This window comes from Seriola lalandi, unplaced genomic scaffold (genome assembly GCF_002814215.2).
Source record: "Seriola lalandi dorsalis isolate HSWRI2012SDOR001 ecotype SW California unplaced genomic scaffold, Sedor1 jcf7180002054387, whole genome shotgun sequence".
Lineage (NCBI taxonomy): Eukaryota > Metazoa > Chordata > Actinopteri > Carangiformes > Carangidae > Seriola > Seriola lalandi.
The window spans coordinates 682,843-710,083 of NW_019524940.1; the positions used below are offsets into that span (position 1 = coordinate 682,843).

At 38.5% G+C, this 27,241-nt stretch overlaps 5 protein-coding genes across 8 annotated transcripts in view; 2 read left to right on the plus strand and 3 right to left on the minus strand.

The window, feature by feature from the left end:
* Window positions 1-1,691, minus strand: part of LOC147818952 (uncharacterized) — a 5,196-nt gene extending 3,505 nt beyond the window's left edge. The window contains exon 1 of one of the 3 annotated variants that reach the window (XM_087174840.1): window positions 1,399-1,691. In XM_087174840.1, the coding sequence (XP_087030966.1) occupies window positions 1,399-1,653 (255 nt within the window). In that variant the 5' untranslated portion in view covers window positions 1,654-1,691. Of the gene's footprint in view, window positions 1-743; window positions 1,273-1,398 lie in introns of those variants that run through there. The other 2 variants (XM_087174839.1, XM_087174841.1) reach the window with 2 other exon arrangements.
* LOC111657199 (carboxypeptidase Q) overlaps window positions 1-4,066 on the plus strand; it is a 19,836-nt gene extending 15,770 nt beyond the window's left edge. For both annotated transcript variants that reach the window (XM_023409286.2, XM_087174838.1), the window contains exon 11: window positions 2,761-4,066. In XM_023409286.2, the coding sequence (XP_023265054.1) occupies window positions 2,761-2,921 (161 nt within the window). In that variant the 3' untranslated portion in view covers window positions 2,922-4,066. The remainder of the gene's footprint in view (window positions 1-2,760) is intronic.
* Window positions 4,067-5,521: 1,455 nt separating this feature from the next.
* On the minus strand, window positions 5,522-9,287 carry dscc1 (DNA replication and sister chromatid cohesion 1). The gene is made up of 9 exons (XM_023409287.2): window positions 8,953-9,287; window positions 8,257-8,425; window positions 7,991-8,125; window positions 7,691-7,781; window positions 7,476-7,614; window positions 7,178-7,230; window positions 6,894-7,048; window positions 6,097-6,245; window positions 5,522-5,966 (listed from the first exon to the last, which is right to left on the minus strand). The coding sequence occupies exons 1-9, from the start codon at window positions 9,120-9,122 to the stop codon at window positions 5,855-5,857; spliced, it is 1,173 nt and encodes a 390-aa protein (XP_023265055.1). The 5' UTR covers window positions 9,123-9,287; the 3' UTR covers window positions 5,522-5,854.
* A 223-nt stretch (window positions 9,288-9,510) lies between these two features.
* Window positions 9,511-20,468, plus strand: mrpl13 (mitochondrial ribosomal protein L13). The gene is made up of 7 exons (XM_023409285.2): window positions 9,511-9,631; window positions 10,916-11,039; window positions 11,315-11,408; window positions 12,015-12,075; window positions 13,761-13,847; window positions 15,941-16,062; window positions 19,996-20,468. Exons 1-7 carry the CDS (start codon window positions 9,605-9,607, stop codon window positions 20,018-20,020), a joined length of 540 nt encoding a protein of 179 aa, XP_023265053.1. The 5' UTR covers window positions 9,511-9,604; the 3' UTR covers window positions 20,021-20,468.
* Window positions 20,469-20,470: 2 nt separating this feature from the next.
* The window catches only part of col14a1a (collagen, type XIV, alpha 1a), a gene marked incomplete at its 5' end in the record, with an annotated part of 100,845 nt that continues 94,074 nt past the window's right edge, over window positions 20,471-27,241 (minus strand). Inside the window, one exon of the mRNA XM_023409302.1 lies at window positions 20,471-22,071. Coding sequence (XP_023265070.1) covers window positions 21,746-22,071 — 326 coding nt within the window. The remainder of the gene's footprint in view (window positions 22,072-27,241) is intronic.

A 27,241-nucleotide genomic window follows, 5' to 3' on the forward strand; every position in this document is an offset into this window, starting at 1 on the left:
GTGCCTGATTGAGGAAGCAGTCGACGCTGAAATGAGCCGAGCAGACGGTCAGATTCGGACTAAAATGCTCCGGTATTTCAGAGAAAATAAACTTCAGCCACTGGTCTCTAATGTTACTATCCTTGGGAAGGGTGTGCAACGATAAATTTGCTCCCTGACATCCTGGGATTGTGCAGCGCCTCCTCGACATTTTGTAATGTATTGTAGCTTGCTAGCTCAGCGACGCAATGACGTATGGTATTTTCTTGTTAATAAAGCTAACAACAATAAGAAAAAAAATGTTGGACGGGGAGTCCCCTAGTGGGTGCGGGTGGGCTGAGGGCGGTGACTGTAGTTGTGACATCACATCCTTACGGAGGTCCCGACGGCTCGTTTTCTGAATGTGGCGTGTGTGTCTTCCAGAGGATTGAGCGTTTTGATACTTTGACAGTATTTATATAGAACCTAGAGCTACTTTATAATCAATAAAGACATGGACATCTCACGCTCCTTAGTTAGCCTTTAGTTTAACTGCTTTAAATGTTAGAAGCAAAACATCTAGTTCATTTTATACACATTTTAAACAAAATTCACCCACAGTCTCTCCGCATAATGTTGGCTTGTCGCTGGTTGATGTCTGTAAATGCCCGATCCGTAAGGCAAACTTCTCGCGCATGCGCGACGCAGATCAGCCACCAACGGGCGTTAGCCCAGCAGGATATGCTAACAGGCTAACCTGGGCAGTGTAAACCACACTTTCTTACCGTTTCAATGCTCGAGAATGGGTCCCGGATCGTTGGAACCGACCCTTTCTTCAATATTAATTTTGAAAGTACTCCAACATCGTATTGCATCTGGTTGTGTATACATTCTGGTGCGAAATGTGCTGTACACACCATAAAAGACTTCCTCGAGACATATCGACGGGAGTCTCCAAAAACAAACTCTATCCACTTGTCTGCGATGTGTTTCTCTTTGGGAAGGCGGTGCAGAGATTTGTTCGATGCTCTGCAGCCACGAACAAAGCATTTTTCGTGAGTGGGTTTCAGTGACATGGCCTCACTCTCTGACCTGGCTCACACCTCGCGGACAGTGATGGCGCGGGGTTATGTGATTGCTTAGCTCGACGACTATAGGTTATCCGGGTCCGACGTAGAAACCGGATCAAATTCTTACTCGCTTGTAAAGCTGTGGGGCATCTTGTTGTGGGGGAGCTAGGCAGTAGTAGGTGACTTCATACTTTCACAGCTTTTATTTTACACCTCCGAGTTTAGAATAAACAAAATCAAACCCTTTTTTTTTACGATATGGGACTTGAAGGATCTCCAGACCACAGTGGATCGCTGCACATTGTTCTTGAGACAGCCAGAAGTCGGCATGGGCTTGGTTTTCATTATCTGTGTTGGGAGGATTACTCACCTGTGTCATCACTTTTGCAGGGGTAGGGACGGCATCAGGGTTGAGGAGAAGCTGTTTTTTGAATCCCATTTCTACCTCCGCATAGTTAGAGAAGCACTCTCGCGTAAAGTGGAGATTGCACACGTAAACAGAAGCTGTGGGTATGTCAAGCCGTCCCAGAGCATGCAGCCAGCGGTGTGCCATCTCTCTGCTGGACGGTAAAGAGTGTAGTCCCTCTGTGCTTTTGCACTCGGGATAAGCGCACTTGCGACCCATATTTGACAGCTGACTGGGTCAGTTTACAGGAATTGCTAACATGGCTAAAAACAAACCAACTTCAACTTCTTCTGTCAATTATGGATTAGTTGCCAATAATTTTTGCTTTACCGCCACCTATTGGACTGGAGTGTGGAGTGGCCCAGTTACTACATTTTCCTGGTGCTTTCAACTGTGCCACATGGGCTTTATTAACAGCTGTTTGCTCAGTTGTCAGGGAGGTGGAGCATTTACAGTACTTCTCGTCTATAATGGCTTAAAATTATAAATTAATTTCCTTATAAATGTATTACTACTACTGTACTAGTTTGACAAAACAATCCAAAGTCAATGTCCACTTACTACATTTTCCCACATCTTCATTGCCCTTCACACCTACATGGACAAGATCACAACACTGAATAAAAAAACAGCAACAAAAATTAAACAGATCCAAAGGAGATTTTCTCTAGAAAAAGGCAAGGAGCTGCCTTGGCTATGAACACTATAGACTGTTTGTAGTATAATGAAATGACTGTACTGTGTATCTATTATACTAAACCAAAAAAGTAGCTTTAGAGTTAAGTGTTGCTCAATTACTTTATCTCCTAATGCTCATTTTGTTTCTGCCAACACTGATAGTTATTTTAATACATCAGCAAAGCAAAACATGCCCGACAGTCTGAAGAGGAAGTTAATGAACAGATTGAAATAGAAAGGCAACCACAATGAGAAGTGAAAGTTTGTGTTTATTTAAATTGTGCATTATAAATAAAGTGGATTGGATTGGATTGGATTTTATCTTAACCAAGACTAGAAACAGGTTTTCTTCCCTTAGTCTTTGCTAGATGACCATTTCTGAGTATTTACTGGCCATAGTTATTTTTCAAAGGCTAAGATCAGTCTGGCCAAGAAATGCAAATACTCCTAGTATTGTTCAGACTTTTGCTTTCCCTTGTATTGAAATGTCCTAGAGGATTAAACCAGATGCAACGATGATTTTTCAGTTCAGATGTGAAATTTAATGGCCCGGAGTCCAGGTTTGTTTAGACAGCTGACTCTTCAGCATGTAATGTTGAGTGTAACAGTTTGTGGTTTTATCAATTTTTCTCCCTGTCTCTCATCCAGGTGCCAGCCTCCATGTGGCAGACAGTCGATACTTTTGGTTCCACCACAGTGAGGGTGATACCATGACCGTTCAGGACCCTCGAGACATGAACCTCTGCTCGGCATTGTGGGCCGTTGTTGCCTATGTCGTGGCAGACCTGCAGGACATGCTGCATAGGTAGCCAGTTAGCGCGCAGTATTCTTAGCCTGCAGAGGACAGGAGGACAGGATGGTCACTCTGAATTGCTGGTTGATTCCAAAACACAAGGTAGAATCCCACTTTTTAAAAAACAATTGAGATTGACTAGAGTTAAATTTTCTCAGTCAGTTTCGGTTTACAAATTTAATGTGAATTGATTTTGGATTATAAAAGATGAAAAAAACTGTTTTCCTCTGTACTTGGTACATGGTATCAGTGTTGTAAATTAATTACAGTATATCCAGATTTAAACCCGGGCTCATTTTACAACAAAATTAAATGCATACATTAGTAATGACTTAAAACATGTTTCATATGAAGAGTTATTAGATTTGCAAAGTGTTGTAGCTGAGGACGGTGCCATGATTATTTTGAATCTACTACAGTCCAGTCAGAGTCCAGATCAGGACCAAAGAAAGGGCATGTGAGGTTTTAATTACAAAACCAAGAGCAAATTAATATCAATGTGATACTGCTAGTTAGTCATTTTAGTGATTTTCAGAAGAACATTATGCTTAGAATAAGGGGAAAATTGTATTTTTTTTTTAAGTGAGCTGATTCTGTAGTGCTGGTTTATCGTCTAAGACAAGACCAAGAGAATGAAAGCTGTGTATACGATAAAGGACTTTCTCAGGTACTGTATTTGTCTTAATGCCTTAATATAGTGTGCTGCAAAAAGGATGAAGACAAAGAATTATTTATTGGTCTGTGAAAGTGTAGAAATTACAAGGGTGAGAAAGTCAGAAATTGCCCAACCCTGAGGGAGAGAGAGCATTATCAGTAAAGCTGGGCTACAGTCAGATACAGCAAACAAACAACAATGAATGACTGAGCATGTTGAGAAATTGGGGAGGTGTTTACCATGCTTCAGGTCAGTTTCCAGCGTTATCTTAAGGACGAAACTCATCTTTAAAAGTGATATTTTTTTTCAACTGTTTGTCACAATATTGTGGTCAATATTCAAAGTATTATAGTTCCTGCCTACATTGTGTTTAATTAAGTCTCAGCACATTTTTTTCTCCTAATGTCACTCTCATGTAATATTCTGGAAAATGTTATACCAAAAAATCCTTGCTGTGTTGTAATATCGTCAATAAAGTATGAATCATTGTTTTATGCAGTCACTCCAATCTGCTCATATGATGTAAGGCTTTTTTTTTGCTTGTCATGTACTTTCTGTGATAGAAGAAAGAGGAAGATGAGGGCAAATGAGTCACACACAACACTTGAGTGTTTTTTTCCATAGAAAGGAGGAGGAAAGAGGAATGGAGAAGCAGTAGTCATGATGGTTGAAGAAATGATTAGAGTACAAAAAAAAGAGAGGTCATGCAGAGCAGGAGAGGAAGTAAAGAGAATTCTTCATTTCGTGGGCGCCACACAGACCAGTGCGCGCACACACAGCTGTGATCCTTTTACCCCCGAGAACTGATAAGTCAGTACTCCTTTTGGGTGATGTCAGGGTTAGTCAGCTAGCCAGTACAAATAAAGTCATTTTGCAAACACAGATGTTTATGTGTCTGTGTTGAAACAAAGCTGGGCAGCTTTTACTGAGTGTCTGGTGAGCTCTTTCTCATGCGACTAACACTGATTCACACACAGACATGTTATGTTAGTGAGGAAAAAACAGTGAGTCACACACATCGCTGCTAACTTGACCTGTAGAAAACTAAATGCACACATTAACAACACAGACATGTCTTCTGACAGATGAGACTGTTTTTGAAATAATTGAATGAGTTTTGTGTAGCATTTTTGATTTACAGTATACACTTTTCTATGGTCACAGATTAACTGAAATCCTTTTAAACGTTATAGCAACTGTAATGAAGGCACGAACTAGAAAACTGGTGGTTCTGGTGTTTCATCTGTACTTAGTCAAAAATGCTGACAACAACATGCTAAATGATTCACTGTGTATCATATGCTCAGCTTGACTTCAGTCTCAATTATTAGACTTGACAAATGTGTAATTTTTTTAAATGAAAGAATTAATTGTAATTCAAAGATCTGATTCAGAATCACAGCAAAAACGTAGTAATTTATCTGTAGTTGTTTTTATTTGATTTATTTTCCTTTTACCACTGATTAGAAGATGATGGCCGCAATATAATGATTTTTTTCTCAATTTTGCTTAAAAGAAATCTGAAATATCATCAGTTATCTAAATAAGTAATAAATCTTCTGTTGATTGATTCATTGATTTATCACTTAATTGTTTCAGCTATATATGTGACTGAGTCTGGGATCCAGTCTGCAGAAACCTGATGGTTTCAAGCAACCTGAGGACGTTAAGCAGGTCTGTAGATCAAAACATTCTCAAAGATCATTTGTGTGATTCTGTCTCAATCTCTGTTTCAAATAATTGTCATTTGAATGCAGTGAAGAACAAGGCAGGTGGAATAATGCAGCTGGTCTTCAGCCAGTACACACTGTATTACAGTCAGTGTGTGGAGCTTACATTCATCAGCACAGGCCTCCACGTTGTGGACTCCAGCACCGCACCTGCATTGTATTGTATGTTGGAAATGTAAAAGGTACTAATTTGTCCATTTTAACTTAGTTAAGGACAATAGGAGACTGAAAAAGCCAAGATTAGTTTGATAATTAAGGTTGATTACACATATGTGATATTGTTATGACAACTTATTTTATTATCAACATGTAGCATATTTTACAGACAAAAATAGGAATTGAAATAACAAAGATAAAGTTTGGTTTTAGAGGCAAAAACTTTTAAACATTTGAATTTTAAGTGGTTATTTGTAATAACCCTTTAAGATAAATACCAACAATGCTAACAGCATTTTTAAGGACAATTATGAGTAAGATAATTTTGACAATTGCAAAAGTCACACTGGGAATAAACGTAACCACATTAATTTCAAATGTAACTTCATCACTTGACGGTGGACATGTTCACGTAGCCACAGGCCTTCTGGAGTTGAAGACCTTGATCCCATTTTGCATGGAAGATCGAGCATATTTAGTCAGGAGGGCTCCGGTGGTCTGTTTCTCTCCACACAGGTCTCTGGATGAGGAGAAGAGGGAGGAAGTGAAACATTCACACATTATAATGACCCAGGTCACTTAGTGTGGTAATCCACGTGTTATTTTGCTTTGTAAAGATTGTGAACATTCGTTGGATGGATAACACTAACTGTATGTATGGCGCAATGTCTTCTTCTGTCCATTTCTCTCTGAGTGTGAAGAGGTGGTTGAAGCGCTCCAGCGTGTCCTCTGGGAGATCCTCCACCCGCAGCAGGCAGATGGTCTCTGGACGGGACATGCGGTCCACCAGGGCAACACTCTGAAACATTTACAAAACCATCAGCACTGTAGTCAGTCTCTCAAGACGGTCAGTCAGTAGGAATGACTACAGAGAAAGAGCTACAGCAGGTCACTCCTTTGTCACAACAGCATTATTAGCAAAGGCTAGCTTTAGAACAACTATGCTCCATACTGGCTCAGTCTATGTAGGAGGCATTTGGAAACTAAATTCTAAACTAAATAAAATGCAAACTGGCTTGAAAGAAGAAAGAAGAGTCTGGTGATGTTAATTGATTCCTGACTCCTAGAGTTGTAATGGCTTTATATGAATTCTTAAGTCAATTTATTTTACCCCTATAAAAACGCAGTGACATACGGTGCCCTTTTTTCATACTCAGAGATAGTATGAAGCTGCATTTCTATGGGGAAGATGCGCTGCGGAGAGAAAGTCTCAATTCTGCAGTTTGAAGCAATTCTTACATTTTATTTGGTTTTGAAACTTCTTCTATTTTAAAGATTCTGGCATTTTATTTAAAAAAAGGTAGAAAAAAATGTAAATACTATAGAAAACTTGTCTCCAAAATGCACAACGTTATACTCCAACTGCGACATAGAGAAAAACGGAAACCCACCATCCCCCTCTTTTACTCAGACTGCAATATACAGTATAAGAGAGGTACAGGCTAACCTTTAGCTGGTCCAGTCTTGTGCTCATGCCATCTGGGACACTCTGCTGCCAGACCTCCTGAAACTCCCTCAGGTTGAACTTGACAGCGTTCTGCAGCAGCATTAGTGCTATTCCCCGACAGACTTTATCCTCGTGCAGTGCATAAAACACTTCATCTGCATAGACGAAGGAGGACACAGGACTTTTATTACTGCGGGGGTTTGAGTTTCAGATTGGGTAAGATTCTCCTACCAATTTAATTGAATCATCATATGTTGTTGTTTTTTTTTTTGTTTTTTTTTTACCATTTTCAGTATAACGTTTCCCGTAGCAGTTCAAACAGTGTTCGATCATCTGTCTGTGAATGAGAAAGAGAACAGTATTATTGGAACCTGCCTGATCATCTACCCCATTTTTAAGACTTATAATTGATGCTCAGAAAGTCTGTATAACCTCTTAAGTTATGCTATTTGGGTAATTTTGGATTCTTAAGTCACATTCTTAAGATAAGTAAAAATCAACTTAAGTTTTAACTGTCAGCATTATGCTTTTCCTTTTGTAGATCCCTACAGGTGAACATGAGGATCCCAGGCGTTAACTTACTTGGGCTCCAGTGGGGCTAACTCTTCCAGACTGGTTTGAAGGGGAACCTTGTTGAAGGACCATGACTCAGAATCCACCAGCTGAGTGACATGACCGAGCAGCTTCATCTCATAGTCGAAGTCCAGCATGCGCCAGTAGCCTGAAAGAAAGAAAGATACTCTTTGCAAACATCTGGTAGGTTAAACAATACATACACGTAAAAAGTCACACTTTACCTTCAACCTGACAGGCGTGGATGATATCTAAATGGGTCTTTATCTCCTCTTCACTGGCCTGGATCCTCTCCAGTAGATCCTGCATTGTGTACTGACAGAAGAATACAAAGTGAAGCACTTAGTGAGAGCTACAATAACATGCAAAAGTAGGAACAGTCATCTGAGCCAATAATACTCAAATTAATAGGTTGATAGCCATTTATTTTTTTATATATATATATATATATATATAAAAAATATTTTCATACTCAGTGCTACAGGGTATTATGTTTAATGACTTTACTGTATATTATGTTTTACCCTGTTCTCTGTGATCTCTTCCTGTCCTCCTAAAGCAGGCCCTTCATAGGGATTCTCCATTAAAAGCTTTGTCAGTTTCTTCAGTTTAGGACGCCGCTTCCTCAGTTCCCAGTAGCTGTTGCAAAATCCCCAGATCTACAACAGAAGTAGGATACTGTTAGTATATGTGGGTCATAAATTCAACCAACCATTATGTGCATATGTCTGTATGGGTGTTATAGTATATCAGCCAGGCACACGTGTGTATGTATGTATCATTTCCGTACCTGAGCATGCACCACTTGAGAGCTCTCCTGGCTGTTAGTAAGTTGGTCTGGTGTTTTGCATCCTGGTACAAAGAGCAGCAGGTTGGAGGTGTCGGCTATTTTAAGATCATAGGTCTTGTCACCACTACAGAGCACCGCATGCTCATCTTTATCCCCCCGAATCACTAGACTGGAAAAGGAGAAAATTATAATTGTTAGTTATTTATTTATCAGAAATTTACATTAGTATTTACGCCCATCCTGCTCATGCAACTTGTGCTATTGTAAATCTGTTTTAATTGTCTTCATCCTCGTTTTTCAATTGTTAAACAAGAAAAATATGGACAAGAGTTTACAGATTATGTGCCCATATCAGGTTTTAAAATAATGAACAGTAGTGCCGAAACGGAGTTGATTAATTGATTACACAAAATAAACAACAATCTAAAAATATTTGTTTCAACCATTTCAGTAAAAAAACAAAAAAAAATAACTGGTTCATCTCAAATTAGTACAATTATTGTTTTTCTTGTTTTATATTATTGTACCTTAAATAATTGTTGTCAGATACAACAAGCATTTTGGGGCACTTGAGAAGATATATTATATCTTTTTTTGACATTTAAATCATTCAACAATTGCATCAGTAACTTAACCAATCCTGAAACTAATCAGACCTTAAGAAGAGAATAAAACACTGAATGCACATTATCTCACCTATCACCAGCTTCTATGTGTTTGCACAGTGTGTCGTCCAGCTCCATCAGGCAGTAGTCTGCAGACGAAACATTTTCCCCAAAAGACAGACAGTGGATTGTTGTCTGTAGATCCTCTTCTTTCAGTTTGGCGATCTGCAGCGTGGCCTGCACCTCCTCTAAAGTTCTCATGTTTAGCTCTGACGGCAGGTTCAATCGATAATTTTGACGAATAAAACCGTTTGACTGGCGAGACAAACTGCAAGAAACTACCTGTTTTATAATAACGTATTAAACAAGTTTTTTCTTTCGCTACATTCGACTGTCAAATTTCCCCGCTCTCTTTCTATTATGGGAAGGAAATGAATTACATAGAGGTGCGACGTCAAAATAGGACCGGGTAGAAACTACTGTTTGACAGACTCTTAAATGAATGCTAAAACAATTAGAATCGTATATTTATTTAAAGATTGTTGTTAAGATTTCCTTACAAGTCACACGAGCACACCCGTGATGTGCCAGTATATTTTTCCACATGAGCTAGATATCGATAAAGTTGTAACATAGGATCAGCGAAGTATCAAATCTTGTTTCAACCGGATAAAGTTACCGGACGGACCGCTACTCACGTTGAGGGTCAAATGTTTTGAGGATGTGCTAGTAGTGTCGTCGAAATGTCAAGTTTCTCCAGATCTGCCCAGGTGATTTTAAACATTATACAATGCATTATCTTGTTTTCAACTCACAATTTGACTGTTAATTGTATTTAATGAAACGCAGGTCGATAGCCTCGTTGTTAGCTAGCGTTGCTAACGAGCTAGCCGCGGTGTGTGTGTATGTGTGCGATTATAAATATTGTTGTAATGGTTTGCTTGTAAACTAGTGGACAGTGTTTAACAGTTGGACAAAACAATACCAATGAAGCGAAGCTCTTGTAGTCTGACGCTATTTTTCACAAGAAGAGTTATATTAGTCCAATATTGGTTCTAGGTAGCGGTATCTATACATTCATATAGAGTTAAATAATGCCACCTTGAAGCGTTGTTATGGGATATTTTGGGATTACTTCTTTACAACCGAGTTCCTTTATACTCTCAATCTTTTGGGATAAACACACGGGTTTGAAAAGTGTGAGATGTGGACATCGTGGTGCAGTTGCGTGGCTGCTACTATTGTTAAAACTGGAATTGAAGTGTCAAAGGAATTAATTATTAGAATTGAGCTTTGAGATATACAGTACTCTGCAAAAGCGTTCGGCTTTGAATACAAAATAAGAGGTGCTTTCAAAAATAATCCAGTGAATAGTGTTTATTCATCGGTTAAATTCATACAAAGTGCAGTAAACGTAAAAAACCTGAATCAAATCAGGATTTGCTGTGACCACTCTGCCTTTAAAACAGGCGCAGTCTCCTAGCTGTACATGCACACAGTTTTTCAAGGCAAGTTGTTCCAAGCATCTTGGAGAACTTGCCACAGTTCATCTGGATTTAGGCTGTCTGTGTCCTCCTCTCTTCATGTGATCTCAGACTGACTCCATGATGTTGAGATCAGAGCACTGTGGCGGCAATACCATCCACTGCATGACTCTTTGTCTGCTTTGATTCATTTTCTTGCTGCAAAATGAATTTGAGACCAATCAGATGCCTTCGTCGAATACTGCATTGTACAGTAACATTAACAAATTAGAAATTAATCACATATTTATTTAAAGTACTTTGTCTTTACAATAAATACTTCAAATACCTAGTCTAATGCCAGAGACCTTTTTCATAGCAGACATTTTGACTGGTCACAGTAGAAAATACACACGTGTTAACTAACAACAGTGACGGTGGCGCTGTTATATTCAGTGTCACAGTACACCTTGACAGTGAGTCCACATGCACAATAAAAAGATCATTTGTGCTTTTCTCGCACCATTAAACCTGTCATGGTCCCATGGACGTCAGTTTATTCATCCCATTCTTTATCCTTTGTGCTTTCAGCAATGGGCAACCTTCGCCCGCTCGTGGTTCTTAATTGATGCCAGGATGCAGCCTCCTGGGAAGATTGCAAGCATGTGTTCTGTGAGGTTACAGGGGAAACACAAACCTATCTACCACGCACTCAGTGAGTAGGAGCTGCACCTGCTCACAATCCCATCCCTGTTTAAAGTTGTTGTGGCATGGACTGGCCACGTGGTGGCAGTAGAGGATAAACTTTTAAAATAATTTTTCTTCCTTCTCACAAATTCTGTAAGAAGTTACACTCCCATGATATGCTTTGTTTTTGTAGATGTGTCTTTACTGGTTTAGCAAACTATCTGCTGCTTTTGGTATAATCATTGGCATCATCATCTCTTTTTATAGTTTCTAACAACAGTAACTTCTTGATCATCTTCGCAGGTGACTGTGGTGACCATGTAGTAATAATAAACACCAAACACATAGCTTTCTCTGGCAACAAATGGGAACAGAAAGTCTACTCATCACACACAGGGTAAGTGCCCACTTAAATCACATGACACTTTTCTGTTTGCTTTTTTTTCTTTAGTTTTTTTTTTTTTTAGTTTTTTTGCTCTTCAGGACATTTGGAAACTTAGATACAAAGCGTGTCTCAGCAGCCTCTTGTCACAGTCACTAGGAATGAAAGCAGTCCACAAACACACCACAGCTTTTGTGATGGGGTAGAGTTGTGTTGTATTTATATTCTGGACTTATGAAAATAAACTGGTAAAGTTAAACATTTAAAATCTCTTCATAGTATTAGAGATTGGGTGATGGGGGGTTTTCTCCAAAGTTTTTTAGTTAAACGTGACACACAGTGAGGCCTGCATTAAATGCTCAAATACCTTAAATACCTAAAATGCATTACCCATTTCCTAAAACAATGTATTTCCTTTGTTTAACAGAAAAGTTTGAGATAAAAAACAAAACACCTAATCTATCAATTAATTGAGTTCAGTTCTCTGTCATGTCTGATATATGCATACTTTGATTTTTATATATGTTTAATGGCTCTAAGTGGAATACAAGATGTTAAAGCTTCATGGTCTCAGTTTGTCAAGCACAACAAGGACTGACTTAGCTTCTCTTTTTTCCAAAGGTATCCAGGTAGCTTCAAACAAGTCACAGCCGCCCAGCTGCATCAAAAAGACCCGAAAGCTGTAAGTGTTGTCAGTCAGTATTTTATCTTACCCACAGAAAATATCCTAAAGTCTCAGAAATGCCACTGCCATCATACCTTACACCATGGATTTCTATTATACTGTATGTATGATTTTAATCCACATTCTTGGAGATTAGTATAATGTCTGTCTGCCACATGCTGTTCAGAGTAGGTGTTGGTTTGACATTTATCCCTTCCTTCGTATGTGCTGCTTGTGCACATTAATGTGTAGTGCAGAGTACAGGGATTAAACAGCAGTGGATTTACACTGCTGATGCTGAAACTCAGTATGAGTGTCAGTTCAGGGATAATTCCTGGGGTTTGTTTGTGTTGCATATTCACGATTTCAGGGTTACGGACCTTTTATTGTGTTACAGGAGGACCAGAGTCTGGCTTTTTACACTCAATGATAAAATTACATTTAGAGCTTGATGTGCGGAGAGCAGCAGTCTCAGCTGTGGAAAGCGCCAGGCACACTGTCCTGACAGATATCGCATACCGCACTGTTAAGCCATCTTAAATCACAGCAGGGTAAATTTTATTCGTCACAACAGGCCTATGTGGGCACTGCAGTTTATTTTTGAGTTGATTCCACAGTCAAAAATACTTGGAAAACCAAATGTTTAATAATCTGCATCTAAAAATAGTCCCCAACAAATTTACTCTTGTTTGAGTAATGTTTTCTAAAAACTACAGTGCCCAGGAAATTACTGAGGCTTTAAGAAATGATGCTGTATATCTGTGAACTCTTTTTAAAAAAAAAAAGATTTTAGGAACAAACATGCTTGAGGTTGAATGGTACAGACAGAGCGGGGGAGTCAAAGTATCGAGAAACAGACTTAACACAAGAGAGGAGACAATGATCCTATCAAGTCTTGACATGCATTGTTCTGTGATCTATTTGAGTGCTATCATATTTGTTTATTGTTACATCAGATGATTGTCTATTGCTTCACTTTAATGTTTGATTGACCTTTTCCCAGCTGCATCCTCATGGTAAAACATGCATACATGCTGTTTAGACTAATCAGTGGAACATTTAGTCTAAAAACTGAGCTTTACAGGTCAGTAAATTTGATGGGATTTGATTTGATGTTGCACAATAGCAACAGTGCTATCCAGAATCATTTAACATGTCAACAGCAGAATGAGAGCTATAGAGCATGAGTGTGTAGACTTTTTCCACATGTGGCTTGTGTAGACTAATAAAAACACGGGAAAATTGCTTTTGTCATGTGGGAACGACTTGAAGTAGGTGAATGACCTGTACTGGTTCCTGAACTGTAGTTTACAAAACCAGGAGACATGTCTTCTCTGCTGTTGGCTCTTTGCTGATGCAGGTTTAAGTCCAGCCTCTGACCACAGACGTGTGTCCTGATGGTGGTTTAGTTAAAATGAGGTTCGGCAGCTTGGAGAGAGAAGAGAGAGAAATAGAATTGGACAGATGAATGATTTGTCAGCACTGCCTCTCTCCAATATATCTGTCCAATATCTCAGTCCAGTAACTCTGTCCAAGTTGAATTCACATTTTTAGCAACCAGACTCATATTGAGGGACAATTTTTGGGAAGCAAATGTAAGAAAAACATGGAAAAAAGTATGTAAGGTTGCTTGTAGATGCTGACTTCTTACGAGAAACAGCAAGTTGACTTTTCAACCTTTTCAATGTGCTTCCTCTCACCAGATTGTGAAGTTGGCGGTTTACGGGATGCTGCCTAAAAATCTACACCGGCGCACCATGATGCAGCGATTACACATCTTTCCTGATGATGTAAGTCCTGTTTCCTGATTCATTTCTCAGAGCTGACAGGTTGACAGATTCTCCCCCCACAACTTCATCATCCAGCCTTATTAAGGACAATCAGAGAGAGGGCACATCATGAGAGAAGGGCTGACTCAAAAAAAAAAAGAAGAAAAAAGGAGCCAATTTTAATCTTATTTTCCAAACCTTTATCTGGGTCAAGGTTTTATTCATTTCAGCTGCTTCACCTTTACAGTTAATATCAGTTAATTAATATATGTAGTTCAACATGATTGTTTCCTTTAATGTAGTAGAGTATTAGTTCTTTTCTCCATCTGTGTTTTCCTAGTTGGTGTGGCTGTTTGAAGTGCTGGACAATGAGGTGTTTCTCACTGGTTGTGAAGATGCCATAGAAACACTTTTCACTTTGTATGACTTAAAGCTACCTGGGGTCAAATGTCGGCCAGTGTAACGCTTATTAGTTCAATTTTCAATATAAACGGCCCTAGCCAGCCAATCGGATGTAAGTTGAGTCGGACATTTAGATCCCAAGACACAAACAGAAATGAAAGCTTTTGGATTTTCTATATTTCAATTTGCAACACAAATAAAATTAGAACTAAAACTCCGATATCTTAATTGTACATTGATCTGACCAGCAAAAATGAATAATAATAATAATAATAATAATAATAATAATAATAATAAAAATTTCCAATTTATTTAATCTCTTTTTCTTTTTCATGAAAAACTGAAATGATAAGAATTACACAGACCAAATGACCGTGTAATGTGAAAGCATTCATTCATAGTGCTCAGTGTTCGGGTTCAGAGCCTTACACTTTTACTGTTTTGGTTCGCTTTCACTGCTCACACCAACCTTGTTCCCAGATGCAGCAAGCAGCTGTTTTGAGTGAGCTCTGATGAACCAACTGTGCACTACCTTAGCTCAGCACCAAATGGCAGACAGTTAATGACTAGCTAATGAACATAGAGGAGCATTTAGAAGCTAAAGAGCCAGATATTTTTCAGCAGTTGATAAAGACAAAAAAGGAGCTGAGGGAAAGTGAATGAGCTAATGTTGCTCTGTGTCTGCTGGGTGTGTAAATAAGCAAGTGTTTGTTGATGTCAGTGTTATGTTTTGGGTTTTCTATACATTGTTCAGCAATGCAGTTCATACCGTTGCTGCCGCGAAGCCTAAAATAATCAATGAATACTGCTTTGATCACCTTTTTGAGTAATGTGTTCTCACTCAGTTCTCTAGTGTCAAACTGTCTCCTCTTACTACTTTATTAAATAGAGAAAACATGCATTGCGTCATTGCTACGGTGAATTATGGTCTCTGCAGTTCATAGACAACACCTTTGGCGCTCCCAAGCATTAAATTTTGATTGTTTTAAAATTGCATTGGCGAGAACCGGCAGCGTCACACATCACAGCTTCTGAAATGGATTGAAACAAAAAAAGCACTTGACAGGCTGTTAATTGACCTGGGCGTCGTGCCCAAAAATTAACTTGATGTAAATTTTATCCGTGTGGGAGCACGGTTATTAATTCCATGCGTATGTGACAAGAGTAGAAAGTCAGATCACGGAGTTTGTGGTACATGGGCTGTTTGGTGTCAGGATTTAGAGGTGAGGATACCTGTCTGTTATTTTGTCCTAGTCCTGTCTTGACATTTGAATTGATGTTGTGCAGTGTGCATCCCTAATTATAACCAGATGGACCTCCTGAGCCTCATGAATGTCTGCAGTCCCATCTGCAATTCAGAACAATGCAGATAGTGAGAAGTTGCTAGAGTACTCTTGTTTTTGTTCCCTAGATTTGTCTTTTAGTCAGAACTATTTGCCCGCTCCTTAATGAATCTGTAGGCACACACCCGCCTTTAATGAATATTAATGACTGTGAATGTTTGTCAACCCTGGAGAGTGATGGATTCCCCTTTGAGCCTTTGCGTACAAAATCTGAGCTGCTTCTGTGGTGTAAATGGTACCTTCCTTTTTATTCTCACGCTCTTTTTCATGTCATCTCCTTTCAATTCCTTTTTCCCATCCTATTTCCTTCCCTTCTCCTCTAATTTTATGTCCTGCCTAAAACATTCTCCTTTGTCCAACCCGCGCTAGGAGCTGCCAGAGGACATCCAAGCCAACCTGACGGAGGAGCTGCCTCAGCCCCGAGAAATCCCCAGGAAACTCAGCGAGTACACCCAGGAGGAGATAGACGCCTTCCCCCGGCTGTGGACACCGTATGTAGAAACTCACACACAGACTGTACTCAAACACAGCAACGCCTGAAGAAATGCACACAATACATACAGTGCAAAAGTAGGTGACGCAGCACATAAACGGGAATACAGGAGTTGAATGAAGCACACACAAAAACCTCAGCACACGGCAGATTAACGAGATTAATGACTCATTCTGTTTATTGCTGTCTCCCTTTCAAAGGTGTGTGTGTGTGTGTGTCCGTGTGTCCGTGTGGAGTGTTACACATTCATATAAGGTCTTCTGTGCTATAGATTTTTTTTGTTGTTTTTTTTAAATACCAAATGACTCATAGCATCTGTTGTTTAATTCCTCCCACAAGTAAAAACTCACCATCACTGAACATTATATCAATTGTAAACTACAATGAATCACTGTTATGGAAACAGACAAAGAATCACTAAGTACACACAGCAATTATTTAGTGATAATTATCGCTGACTACTGCTACTGTAAAAATTGCACTTGTACAGTAGTGTTTTTCTTATTTGTGGTTCAGTTGTCACAAGGTGACATCAAACATAATGTTCCTTGGTAGAAGTTCATAAAATGACCGGAGTGACACAGAGCCAGCTCTTTGTGTCTTGTACTAATGAGGAACAGCCAAAAGGGGGTGATGTTGAACTGAGTACAATCTCACAGTGATACTTTGTGTATTCCTGCCAACCTGCCTCTGTGATTCAGTAGTCGTCATCAAGTAGCTTTCAGTGGCATCCTGTGATTGTTTGGGATGTAGTGGCTGGTCATGCAGTTATATCTATATAACTGCATTTATATAGAATGAATCATGCTTTCGAATACTCTACAATAACAGGAGACAACATATCTGAGATAGAGATTTTTTTTTTTATTTTGCATTGAGAAGAATTACAGGTTTAAAAATCAACAGTTGATATTGAGGCACCAACAAAGTGGCATTTTCATTTGGCACACTTCTCTTCCTCAGCTGTGCTCATTTGGACTGGTTGTTGGCCACAGAGGAGAGTCACAGTAGGTGGCATGTCACTGGTAATTAACCAGTGTGGTACAATCTTTGTGTCAATGAATACGGGGGGTTTGCACTCGTGCACTGCTTTGCTCTGCTAAGACTTCATCAGTAGTGCAGAGCGCGTTGTTTTCATCATCTTACTAAGCAACATATGCATGAATAGATCCAATTCGAACGCCTGCCAACCCCCTTTTTTGTGGCCAGTTTGACTCTGACACTCTCCCCTTGTGCAGGAAAAAATAAAATGCAATATTTTTCATTGTAACTAAAAACACATGTGCCTGTGGTGTGAATGATTGTCAGCCAACAAAGAGCTGTCAGTATGTGACATGATACACATGGACAAGGACTGACTGTTGGACAGTCACTTGATTCATGGGAATAGATTTCCTAAGGTTAAAAATTCACTTTGGGAATTCAGTTATAGGAACAACTGGCATACAGCTCTACAGTCTAAATATATGACATCTTTATTTAAAGGTTTTTGTGATGTTTTTCTTTTCTGGTTAAATGCCAGACTGTCCTGAAAAGCTTTATAATTTAAGGCCATTGTTCATTTTGCTAGCAGCAAACATCACAGGCCTTTCAGCTGCTACTCTCTAGATGTTGTATTGTTTAACATAAACCTTGTATCTCAAAGATTTCAGTTTTTTCCCTGGCCTAGGTGCTGTGCCAGTCCTTTGAATATAAATAGTAAAATGTCACAAACGCATGTGGGGAAAGTCAGCTCCTTTCCATCGCTCCCTGACTGTTTAGACATACAAGGTTTCACTGTGGGCTGTGAGACAGAGCATCTGTTATTTGGCATAATCATATTCATGGCTTTTCTGAGTGGAGTATTTTTCTGGTTGGAGATTAGACTGACATTGTGACCCGTGGTTTGATGCCATGATAAAGTCGTCCTCTTGCATTTCTCCCGGCTCACCTGTAGTAAACATCATTCGGACGGGTTAACTGAGACCATTCTATGCTCCAGCTGTTGAGCGCTAACCTTAACATCCATCAGTCCATCTTCCAGCTGCTTAACCTGGTCAGGGTCACTCCTCTTCATCCACAGGAGCGGTAGCTCAACACCCGTCCTGTGCTAGTCTGTCTTTTAACTACTCAGAAGTTGTTGGTGAACTCGTAAAAGAAGATAAAGCAGTACATTCAAAAGTGTTGCCTTGTGGCTCAGTCTAATATACTGTAGTACCATTGTTAACAACCACGCAACTTTTGTTTCTTTACGTTAAGTAAGTCAATAATTTGTCACGTGTGTGCGTTATGCACATTGAGTTGGCAGTTTATTAGGTACACATAGTTAAAGCTAAAGCAGTCTGATAACAGTAATTTTATGAGGGTTTGTTTTGTTCTAGAGAGATGCTGATTCAACTGTATTGCATTAAGCAAAGAAGTGTTTCTGTGATTGAGCCTGACCTCTTGGATATAAATGGGGTGAATTTATTGCAGGACTGTTGTATGAGTCCCAAATTATGAAAGAATCAGTTCACCCACATTACCCCCTTTACCCCTAACAGCTCATTTTGGTTTTGATTTGTCCCCAGTACAGTGGAGGTTGATGGAATTCCATCTGCGGTTCCTTGCTGCATGTTAAAAATAACATTTTATTGAAAATCAACAACAGTGGGTTTTTCCAGAAACAGTGTTCTGGTTTCTTTTGGTAATCCAGACTTCAGTGTCAACAGTTTTCATTGGGACTTCCTTCTACTAAAGAAACAGTCCCTATTAAAACAGTTTGCTCTTGTGGAGCAACAGGGTGAATAGTTTCTGGGACTAGCCTACTATTGCTATTGAATTCCTCTAAATGTAATAGTTTAGTGCTGTGTACCACAAACACAGTTCAATCCATCTCCACTGTATTAGGGTTGAGGCAGGAATCTCAGACTCAAAATTGAGTTGAGTAAAACTGAATCTGCATTTTTAGTTACCACAAGAGGCAATTGAGATAATGTTTTGCTGTAATTTGGGTGGATTAATCCTTTAAACTTAGCACCAGTACTTTATTATGATCCTGATACCATTTTGCTGTGGTAAAACCCTCCACCTGGTACTTCAAACACATTTGAACAAAACAACCCACGTTTGGCATGAATAGTTGAAGTGAAATAACTTAAATTGAGTGAAAACACTGAATTTGTACAAAGGGCTCTGATCCAAATACAGTTGTTATTCAGTTACTGTCGTCTGAGCTTGTGTGCTTTGTACAGATGTGTACAAGGCGTTTGGCATTGTCAGTGTGTGTGTGTGTGCACGGTGATAAATGAGCCACTTCTTATTGTTTACTGATCCAATCTCCTCAGACAATCAGTGCGTGTGCTCAGGCCTGTCACTGTGTGGTTGTCAAGGTCAATCCTGGTTTATGTAAGAGACAGGACTTGGCCTAGTTAATATTCCCTCACACTTTCTCATTTATTTTACTGATCAAATATATATATACACTTGTGTGTGTGTCAGGGGAGATGAGGTTGAGGTCATCAAGGGCGATTCAATCGTTACCCTTTATTAAACACATAGTTAATATTCTCTCAAAGCCTTTGGAGCAGAGGCAAAAGATATTATTGGATATGCAATAACCCACACGCAGACACTACAGACAAGTGCTCAGACATAGAAAAACGACAACATAAATATACTGCTGTAGTTGATAGCAGCGCTATTACACTTTATAATATTTTTTTCTACTTTGTATCAAAACCAATACAGCATGCTCTGATATTATCAGTCTGCTGCAATTTCTCCTCGAAATTAAAGGGAAAAAAACACAAAGAGGATGCCGTGTACTGTCTCATTTTGAAAAGAAAAAATGATAAGATCTGTCTGGTTTCTCATCTGTCATTTTCTCTCCATGTTTTTCCTTGTAATCGCTTCTTTTTCCAGACTTTTATGCCTCTCCATACTAATGTGCCGTCCTGTGTTTTCTCCACAGACCTGAAGACTACAAGATGAAATGAATTCAAGGCTCTTTGACGTGAGGTGATTTTCACATTAATGCTACACTGAAGGCAACAGTTTCCTCTATTTTATTTGTAGTTGTGATGCGTGACAAAAAAGTATTGTAAAAGTCAAAGGCCAGAGAGGTTTAATGCGATTCAGAAACACGCAAAAGCTGATTTTCTCTGTTCAGATGAAATATTACACAAAGCCAGATTTTGTGCTTCTGTGTAAATCCAGGAAACAGCACTGGCATCAAAGCTTGACTGGACTGGGCCTATGTCTTAAGATTTCTTTTTGGCCTTGACACAACCACAGCAAACCTGAATAATGCAGGACCAGTTTAAGATTTCCCTGTCTGGCTCAGTAAAATAGGAGCTAACAATTGAATGAACCTGTTCTTGTCAAGTGGTTTTTACATAAATGTTGTAAAATCTGTTAATGTTAAATAAATGACCTAAAACACAATGTTGTAGTTCATTACAGATTTATTGGTTATAAAAGCAAACAAAATAGAAAATAAATAAGTTCATATTGTACTAAGGGGCATGGTGGTGAGACACATTCCTTATTAAAACTGTTCAAGTTCGACAGTTTAAATCTCAAATGGACCAGGGCCGGCTCACAGCTAAACTTTAGTGCTTGTTTTTTCAGACTGCAGTGCAGGAGGGGCAAAGTTTACACTCGTGCTTCAGTCCTTACTGGTTTCATCGAGAGGCAGCAGACTGTTTGGAATAATAACTAGCTCCAGGTCTCCTTCCACCGCGAGGTCAGAGGTCAACCAGTGAGAAAACAGTCTCCACAGTGAGCAGGCCCGACTTTGCATAAGAACAATAAACAAACTGGGGCAGCAACACAAGACACAAACAACACAGATTTGTCCTTTAAATTCACCACAAGTCTGAGTATTACAACCTAGAACAGACCTGCTCTGTGTTTGTAGTAAAAGAATTAAATATGGCAGGACAAAATGAAATGGTGGCCAGATTTTGTCTGAATGAAAATGATAATTTAAAAGATGAATTTGATTTGTGTTCCACAGTGTTAAGGGAAGGCATTAAACTTGACAGAAATTTGATGCATCTGCTTCTACATTTCATTTTGGGGGATTAACTCCCATAATAGCTCAGCCAAGAATACCAGTAAAGAGAAGCAAACTCAACACAATACTGTACGGAGAAATAACTTCAAAAACATTTCAATAATCCTTTACACACTAAAATAAGCTGGGGGAGGGGGGTGATTCATCATTATAAAAAGCCTGTACAAATGTTGCCAGCTCATCGTCCTCAATGATTTGAATTGTAAAATAATCTAGCTAGTTACATAAAACCAAAACAAGATGCACGTATCCAGTTACACACTCACTGGTTGGCTCAAAGGAGACATGCAGCTTCACACAAAAAGAAGGGTTTAGTCCCGAAATCAGCTGTGAGATGGAAAGAAACAGGTCTTACCTTTACATTACCACTGGACGATGCTAACATAGATCAGGCACTTTTCGGACCCCCCTTTTACAGAGATATCGTACAAGAGTCCACAGAGCTATTTACACTGTTTCACCTGGTGGGGAAACTCACAGGAGACACAGGGAGAGGGGGGTTCTCACCACAGTTTCAGATGGTGTGGGTGGAGGGGGCGATGTGTACGTGCATGTCAGTGTCTGATCTGTTTCCATGTGTGATTATCAGTGTGTGTGTAGTGGCGTGCAGGGCTCAAGCACTTTAGGTGAGTCCATCCTTCCTCTAAAGTCCTCCCTCCTCACTCTCCTCCATGACGACAACATCACGGGAAAACCTCCTGGCGACGCCCGGCGACCTCAGCTCCACATCCTCAGACTGGGTAGGGCTCGAGCGGTAACCATGGCGACCGTGGGCCAATTGGGAGGGCTGTTGGGGGTAGTACTGAGGGGGGTAACTACGATGGTAATAGGGCTCCTGCTCTTCCTCTCCCACCTCCTCCTCCTCGTCTTCTCCTCCTTGGTCGTTGTTGTAAGCCACTGCAGCAGGGTTGTACAGCTGGTTGTAGGGGGGGTTGTAGGGCTGGTACCCGCCATGAGGCAGGGGTTGGACTGGGGTGGTGGGGATATTTGGGGTCAGTTTGAGCATATGTTTCTGGATCACCACATAAAACCGACACTACAGGTGAGCATGGAGCGAGGTTAAGGCTGGCTTTGTGTAAATGAGCAGAAGCACAGCAGGAATGCAAAGCATGCACAGGTTGAAATTTAAACTATACAGCAAGTTTAAATGATTTTAAGCAGCTAAAGTTTCTTATCCTATGTTACTGACACTGAAATGAGCTCCTTGGGACTGTGCATAAGCTGATTTGTGACCAAAAGACTGAGTTAGTTAACGAGGAAGTTGGTTTATGTCTGCCACATATTGCCCAGATCTGATTTTTCCAGAAATGAAAACATAACATCTGGGCCACATTAGAGGTAAAACTTTTTCTGCCCAGTTTACTCTATGTGAGATGTACAGATAGAAGGGGGTTGGTTAGTAATTAATGCAGCCAATCAGCATCAAAGCAATTCATCAGTACTTAGCTGAGATTAGCTTTGAAGAGATTTGAGCTTGAAGCGGGGTGAAGAGGAGGCTGCTGCAGCAAAGCATTGTGTGTGTGAGTTTTTGTTGACAGATGGCACTGTGATCAGTGGTGGCGATCATCACAGCAGCGTTGTGTGGTTTTGTTTGGTCTTGTGGGAAGGTAAGCTCTTTTGTCTCTGAGACAGTGAAATGATGAAACACATCTAACAGTTCCCTCAAATAATTCAGCTCATAGAAATTTATCAAGTTTCTCTTCAGAATAAACAATCAGAGTGATGTGCATTAATACTGAAAATCTTTTGTAAGTAATGTTTCTTAGAACTTGCACATGAGCCAAATTAGTTCTTAAAGTTGCTTAAAATCAATTTCTATATTAAGAAAGCCAACTCACTTTTTTATGTTTCAACTTAAAAAGAAAAAAACATCTCCAGAGAACCAAAAAAAAAAAAAAGATTCTGCAGGGATTATTAGTTAAACACTGGGGCCAGGGTAATTATCCATCTCAGGAAATATGGAGGCTTTGAGGGACACATTGAATTTATCAGTTTCCTCAGTTTCTAGTATAATGTACAGGGCACAGAGTGAGTGATGGAAGGAGGTGAGCACAGGAGGAGGAAAAGGAGGAGGAGGAGGACGGTTGGAGAATGCTCCTCAGTAATCATTCCCATAGTCCTGTTGAACTTTAGCCAGGAAGATGGGGAAACAGAGGGAGGGGAACAAAGGGAGGGTGGAAAAAAGTCAGAATATGTTACACCTCATATCAGGAGGAAAACCCAACGACACCGAAGAGTTAAACCTCTCAAACCGCACTGTCAGACACTTTTGGAGGTAAATTTGTTTGAATATTATTCGTGTGAACACACTGACAATCCGTGTGTAAATGTGTAATCTGTAAATCTAAAACACTTCCCACAAACACAAGAATAAATTTGCAAATTTACAAACATATCTTGCTGGTCTGGGGTTTGAAATCAGAGCCTTCACACTATGGGACAACAGTTCTAACCTCAGCACCACCATGCCACCCCATAAAAAAGACATAGTATAGTAACACATAAAAAGTCAAAATAAAGTAAGGCGTTAGAAGTCATAAAAACGTCATAGGTATAAAAACATCATTGTATAGTAATGTATAAAACGCCATGAAAACGTCATAGTATGTTAAAGCATAAAAAGTAATAAAAAAATCAAAGTATAGTAAGTAATTAGGCATAAATACATCGTAATATAGCAAGGTATAAAGTGTCATAAAAACAGCAAAGTATAGTGAGGCATAAAATGTCGTAAAAATGTCACAATATTGTAAGGTATAAAATGTAATAAAAACGTCATACCATATTATGGTATAAAACGTCAGAATATTTAGGCATAAAATGTAATAAAAACATATTATAGTATGGTATAAAATGTCATACTATGGTAAGGTATCAAACGTCATAGTATAGTAAGGCATAAAAAGATAATTAAAATCATATTATATTATGGCATAAAATGTCATAAAAACGTAATGGTATAAAGTGTCATAGTATAGTGAGGCATAAAATGTCTTGAAAACATCAAAGTATAGTAGGGCATAAAAATGTCACAAAAATGTCATAGTATAGTAAGGTATAAAATGTCATAAAAACATCATAGTATAGTAAGGCATAAAAATGTCATAGTATAGTAAGGCATAAAAAGATTAAAATCATCATATTATGTTAAGGCATAAAATGTCATAAAAACGTAATGGTATAAAGTGTCATAGTATAATAAGGCATAAAAACACCGTAGTATAGTAAGGTATAAAATGTCACAAAAATGTCATAGTATAGTAAGGCATAAAAATTTAATTAAAACATCATAATATAGTAAGGCATGAAATGTACAGTGTGTCATAAAGTCATAGTATAGTAAGGTGCCACAGTCCTGCTTTCTCCCCTTTGTGTTTTTTCCCCTGTCCTGTTTATCTCCCATGTGTGTATGTCTGTCTGCTTCCCCTGACATCAGGTGACTCAGCAGATATGTGGTCTGGATAGCAGTTCACCACCACCCCTGCAATCTATCACTCATCAGCAGCAGTACATTTACCCTGGTCATCCATCCATTCGTCGCCAGATTGTTCTGCTCTTCACAGTGGTAGTTACTCTCTCAGCCACTCTGATTAGTTTGTGTGACTACAGACTTATCTAGTGTTTCAGTGATCTCCCTGGTATTTTTGCCTGTATTAACTCTTTGTTTTTCTGTGCTCCAGAAGACTTCCTGATTTGTGTGCTGCTGATCCTGCCACACTCCACTTAGCCACGCCACACCACACCACCCACCTGCCCACCTTCGGTCTTCAGTCGTCCCTCGTGTTTCCAGAGTTTGTTGACTCCCCTAGCTCTGGTCTCCTGTGTCATCTGTACTCACCAGATACCTGGATTCCCCAGACCCACTCCCCTTTACATTCACCATCACTATTCACTTTTAACCAATAAACTCCCTTGCACTGTTGCTGGTGTGTTTTGTGTTCTGTCTCTGCTCTGGGGTCAAATTCTGACAAAAAAATGTCAGTCAGGCATAAAAAGTCAAAGTAAGGTTGAAGGCGAGAAAATGTCATATTATATTAAGGCATGAAATGTCATAAAAACATCATAGTATAGAAAGGTATAGAATGTCATAAAAACATCATAGTATAGAAAGGTATAGAATGTCATAAAAACATCATAGTATAGAAAGGTATAAAATGTCATAGTATAATAGGGCATGAAATGTCATAAAAAAATCAAATTATAGTAAGGTACAAAATGTCATTAAGATGTCATGGTATGGTATAAATGTCATATTATTTTGGTATAAAATGTCATAAAGACGTCATAGTATAGTAAGGGATCAAATGAAATAGTAATGTAAGGCATAGAAATGTCAAAAAACGACATAGTACAGTATGGCATAAAAGTGTCAAAAAATGTCATAGTATAGTATGGCATAAAATGCCCCAAAAAATTATAGTATATTAAGGCATAAAAGGTCATAAAAACGTCATAGTATGGTAAGGCATCAAATTAAACAGTAATGAGAGGCAAAAAATTGCCAAAAAACGTCATAGTATAGTATGGCATAAAATGTCAAAAAAAAATTATAGTAAATTAAGGCATGAAAGGTCATAAAAACATCATAGTATAGTAAGGTATCAAATGAAATAGTAATGTAAGGCATAAAAATGCCAAAAAACGTCATAGTACAGTATGGCATAAAAATGTCAAAAAAGGTCATAGTATAGTATGGCATAAAATGCCAAAAAAAAAATTATAGTATATTAAGGCATGAAAGGTTATAAAAACGTCATAGTATGGTAAGGTATCAAATGAAATAATAATGTAAGGCATAAAAATGTCAAAAAACGACATAGTACAGTATGGCATAAAAATGTCAAAAAAGGTCATAGTATATTAAGGCATAAAAGGTCATTAAAACGTCATAGTAAGGTAACGCATCAAACGAAACAGTAATGAGAGGCAAAAAATTGCCAAAAAACGTCATAGTATAGTATGGCATAAAATGTCAAAAAAAAATTATAGTATATTAAGGCATAAAAGGTCATAAAAACGTCATAGTAAGGTAACGCATCAAATGAAACAGTAATGTGAGGCATAAAAATGCCAAAAAACGTCATAATATAGTATGGCATAAAATGTCAAAAAATTACTATAGTATATTAAGGCATAAAAGGTCATAAAAATGTCACAGTATGGTAAGGCATCAAAGAACATAGTATAGTAAGGCACAAAAATGCCAAAAAACAGCTTAGTATAGTATGGCATAAAATGTCAAAAAAAAAAAAACGATAGTATATTAAGGCATGAAAGGTCATAAAAACGTCACAGTATGGTAAGGAATCAAACAACATAGTATAGTATGGCACAAAAATGACAAAAAACGTCATAGTATAGTATGGCATAAAAATGCCAAAAAACGTCATAGTATAGTATGGCATAAAAATCCAAAAAAAAATTATAGTATATTAAGGCATGAAATGTTATAAAAACGTCATAGTATGGTAAGGTATCAAATGAAATAGTAATGCAAGGCATAAAAATGCCAAAAAACGTCATAACATAGTATGGCATAAAATGTCAAAAAAAAAAAACGATAGTATATTAAGGCATGAAAGGTTATAAAAACGTCATAGTATGGTAAGGTATCAAATGAAATAGTAATGTAAGGCATAAAAATGCCAAAAACGTCATAATATAGTATGGCATAAAATGTCAAAAAATTACTATAGTATATTAAGGCATAAAAGGTCATTAAAACGTCATAGTAAGGTAACGCATCAAACGAAACAGTAATGTGAGGCATAAAAATGCCAAAAAACGTCATAGTATAGTATGGCATAAAATGTCAAAAAATGACTATAGTATATTAAGGCATAAAAGGTCATAAAAATGTCACAGTATGGTAAGGCATCAAAGAACATAGTATAGTAAGGCATAAAAATGCCAAAAAACGTCATAGTATAGTATGGCATAAAAATGCCAAAAAACGTCATAGTATAGTATGGCATAAAATGTCAAAAAATTACTATAGTATATTAAGGCATAAAAGGTCATTAAAACGTCATAATAAGGTAAGGCATCAAACGAAATAGTAATGTAAGGCATAAAAATGCCAAAAAACGTCATAGTATAGTATGGCATAAAAATATCAAAAAAGGTCATAGTATAGTAT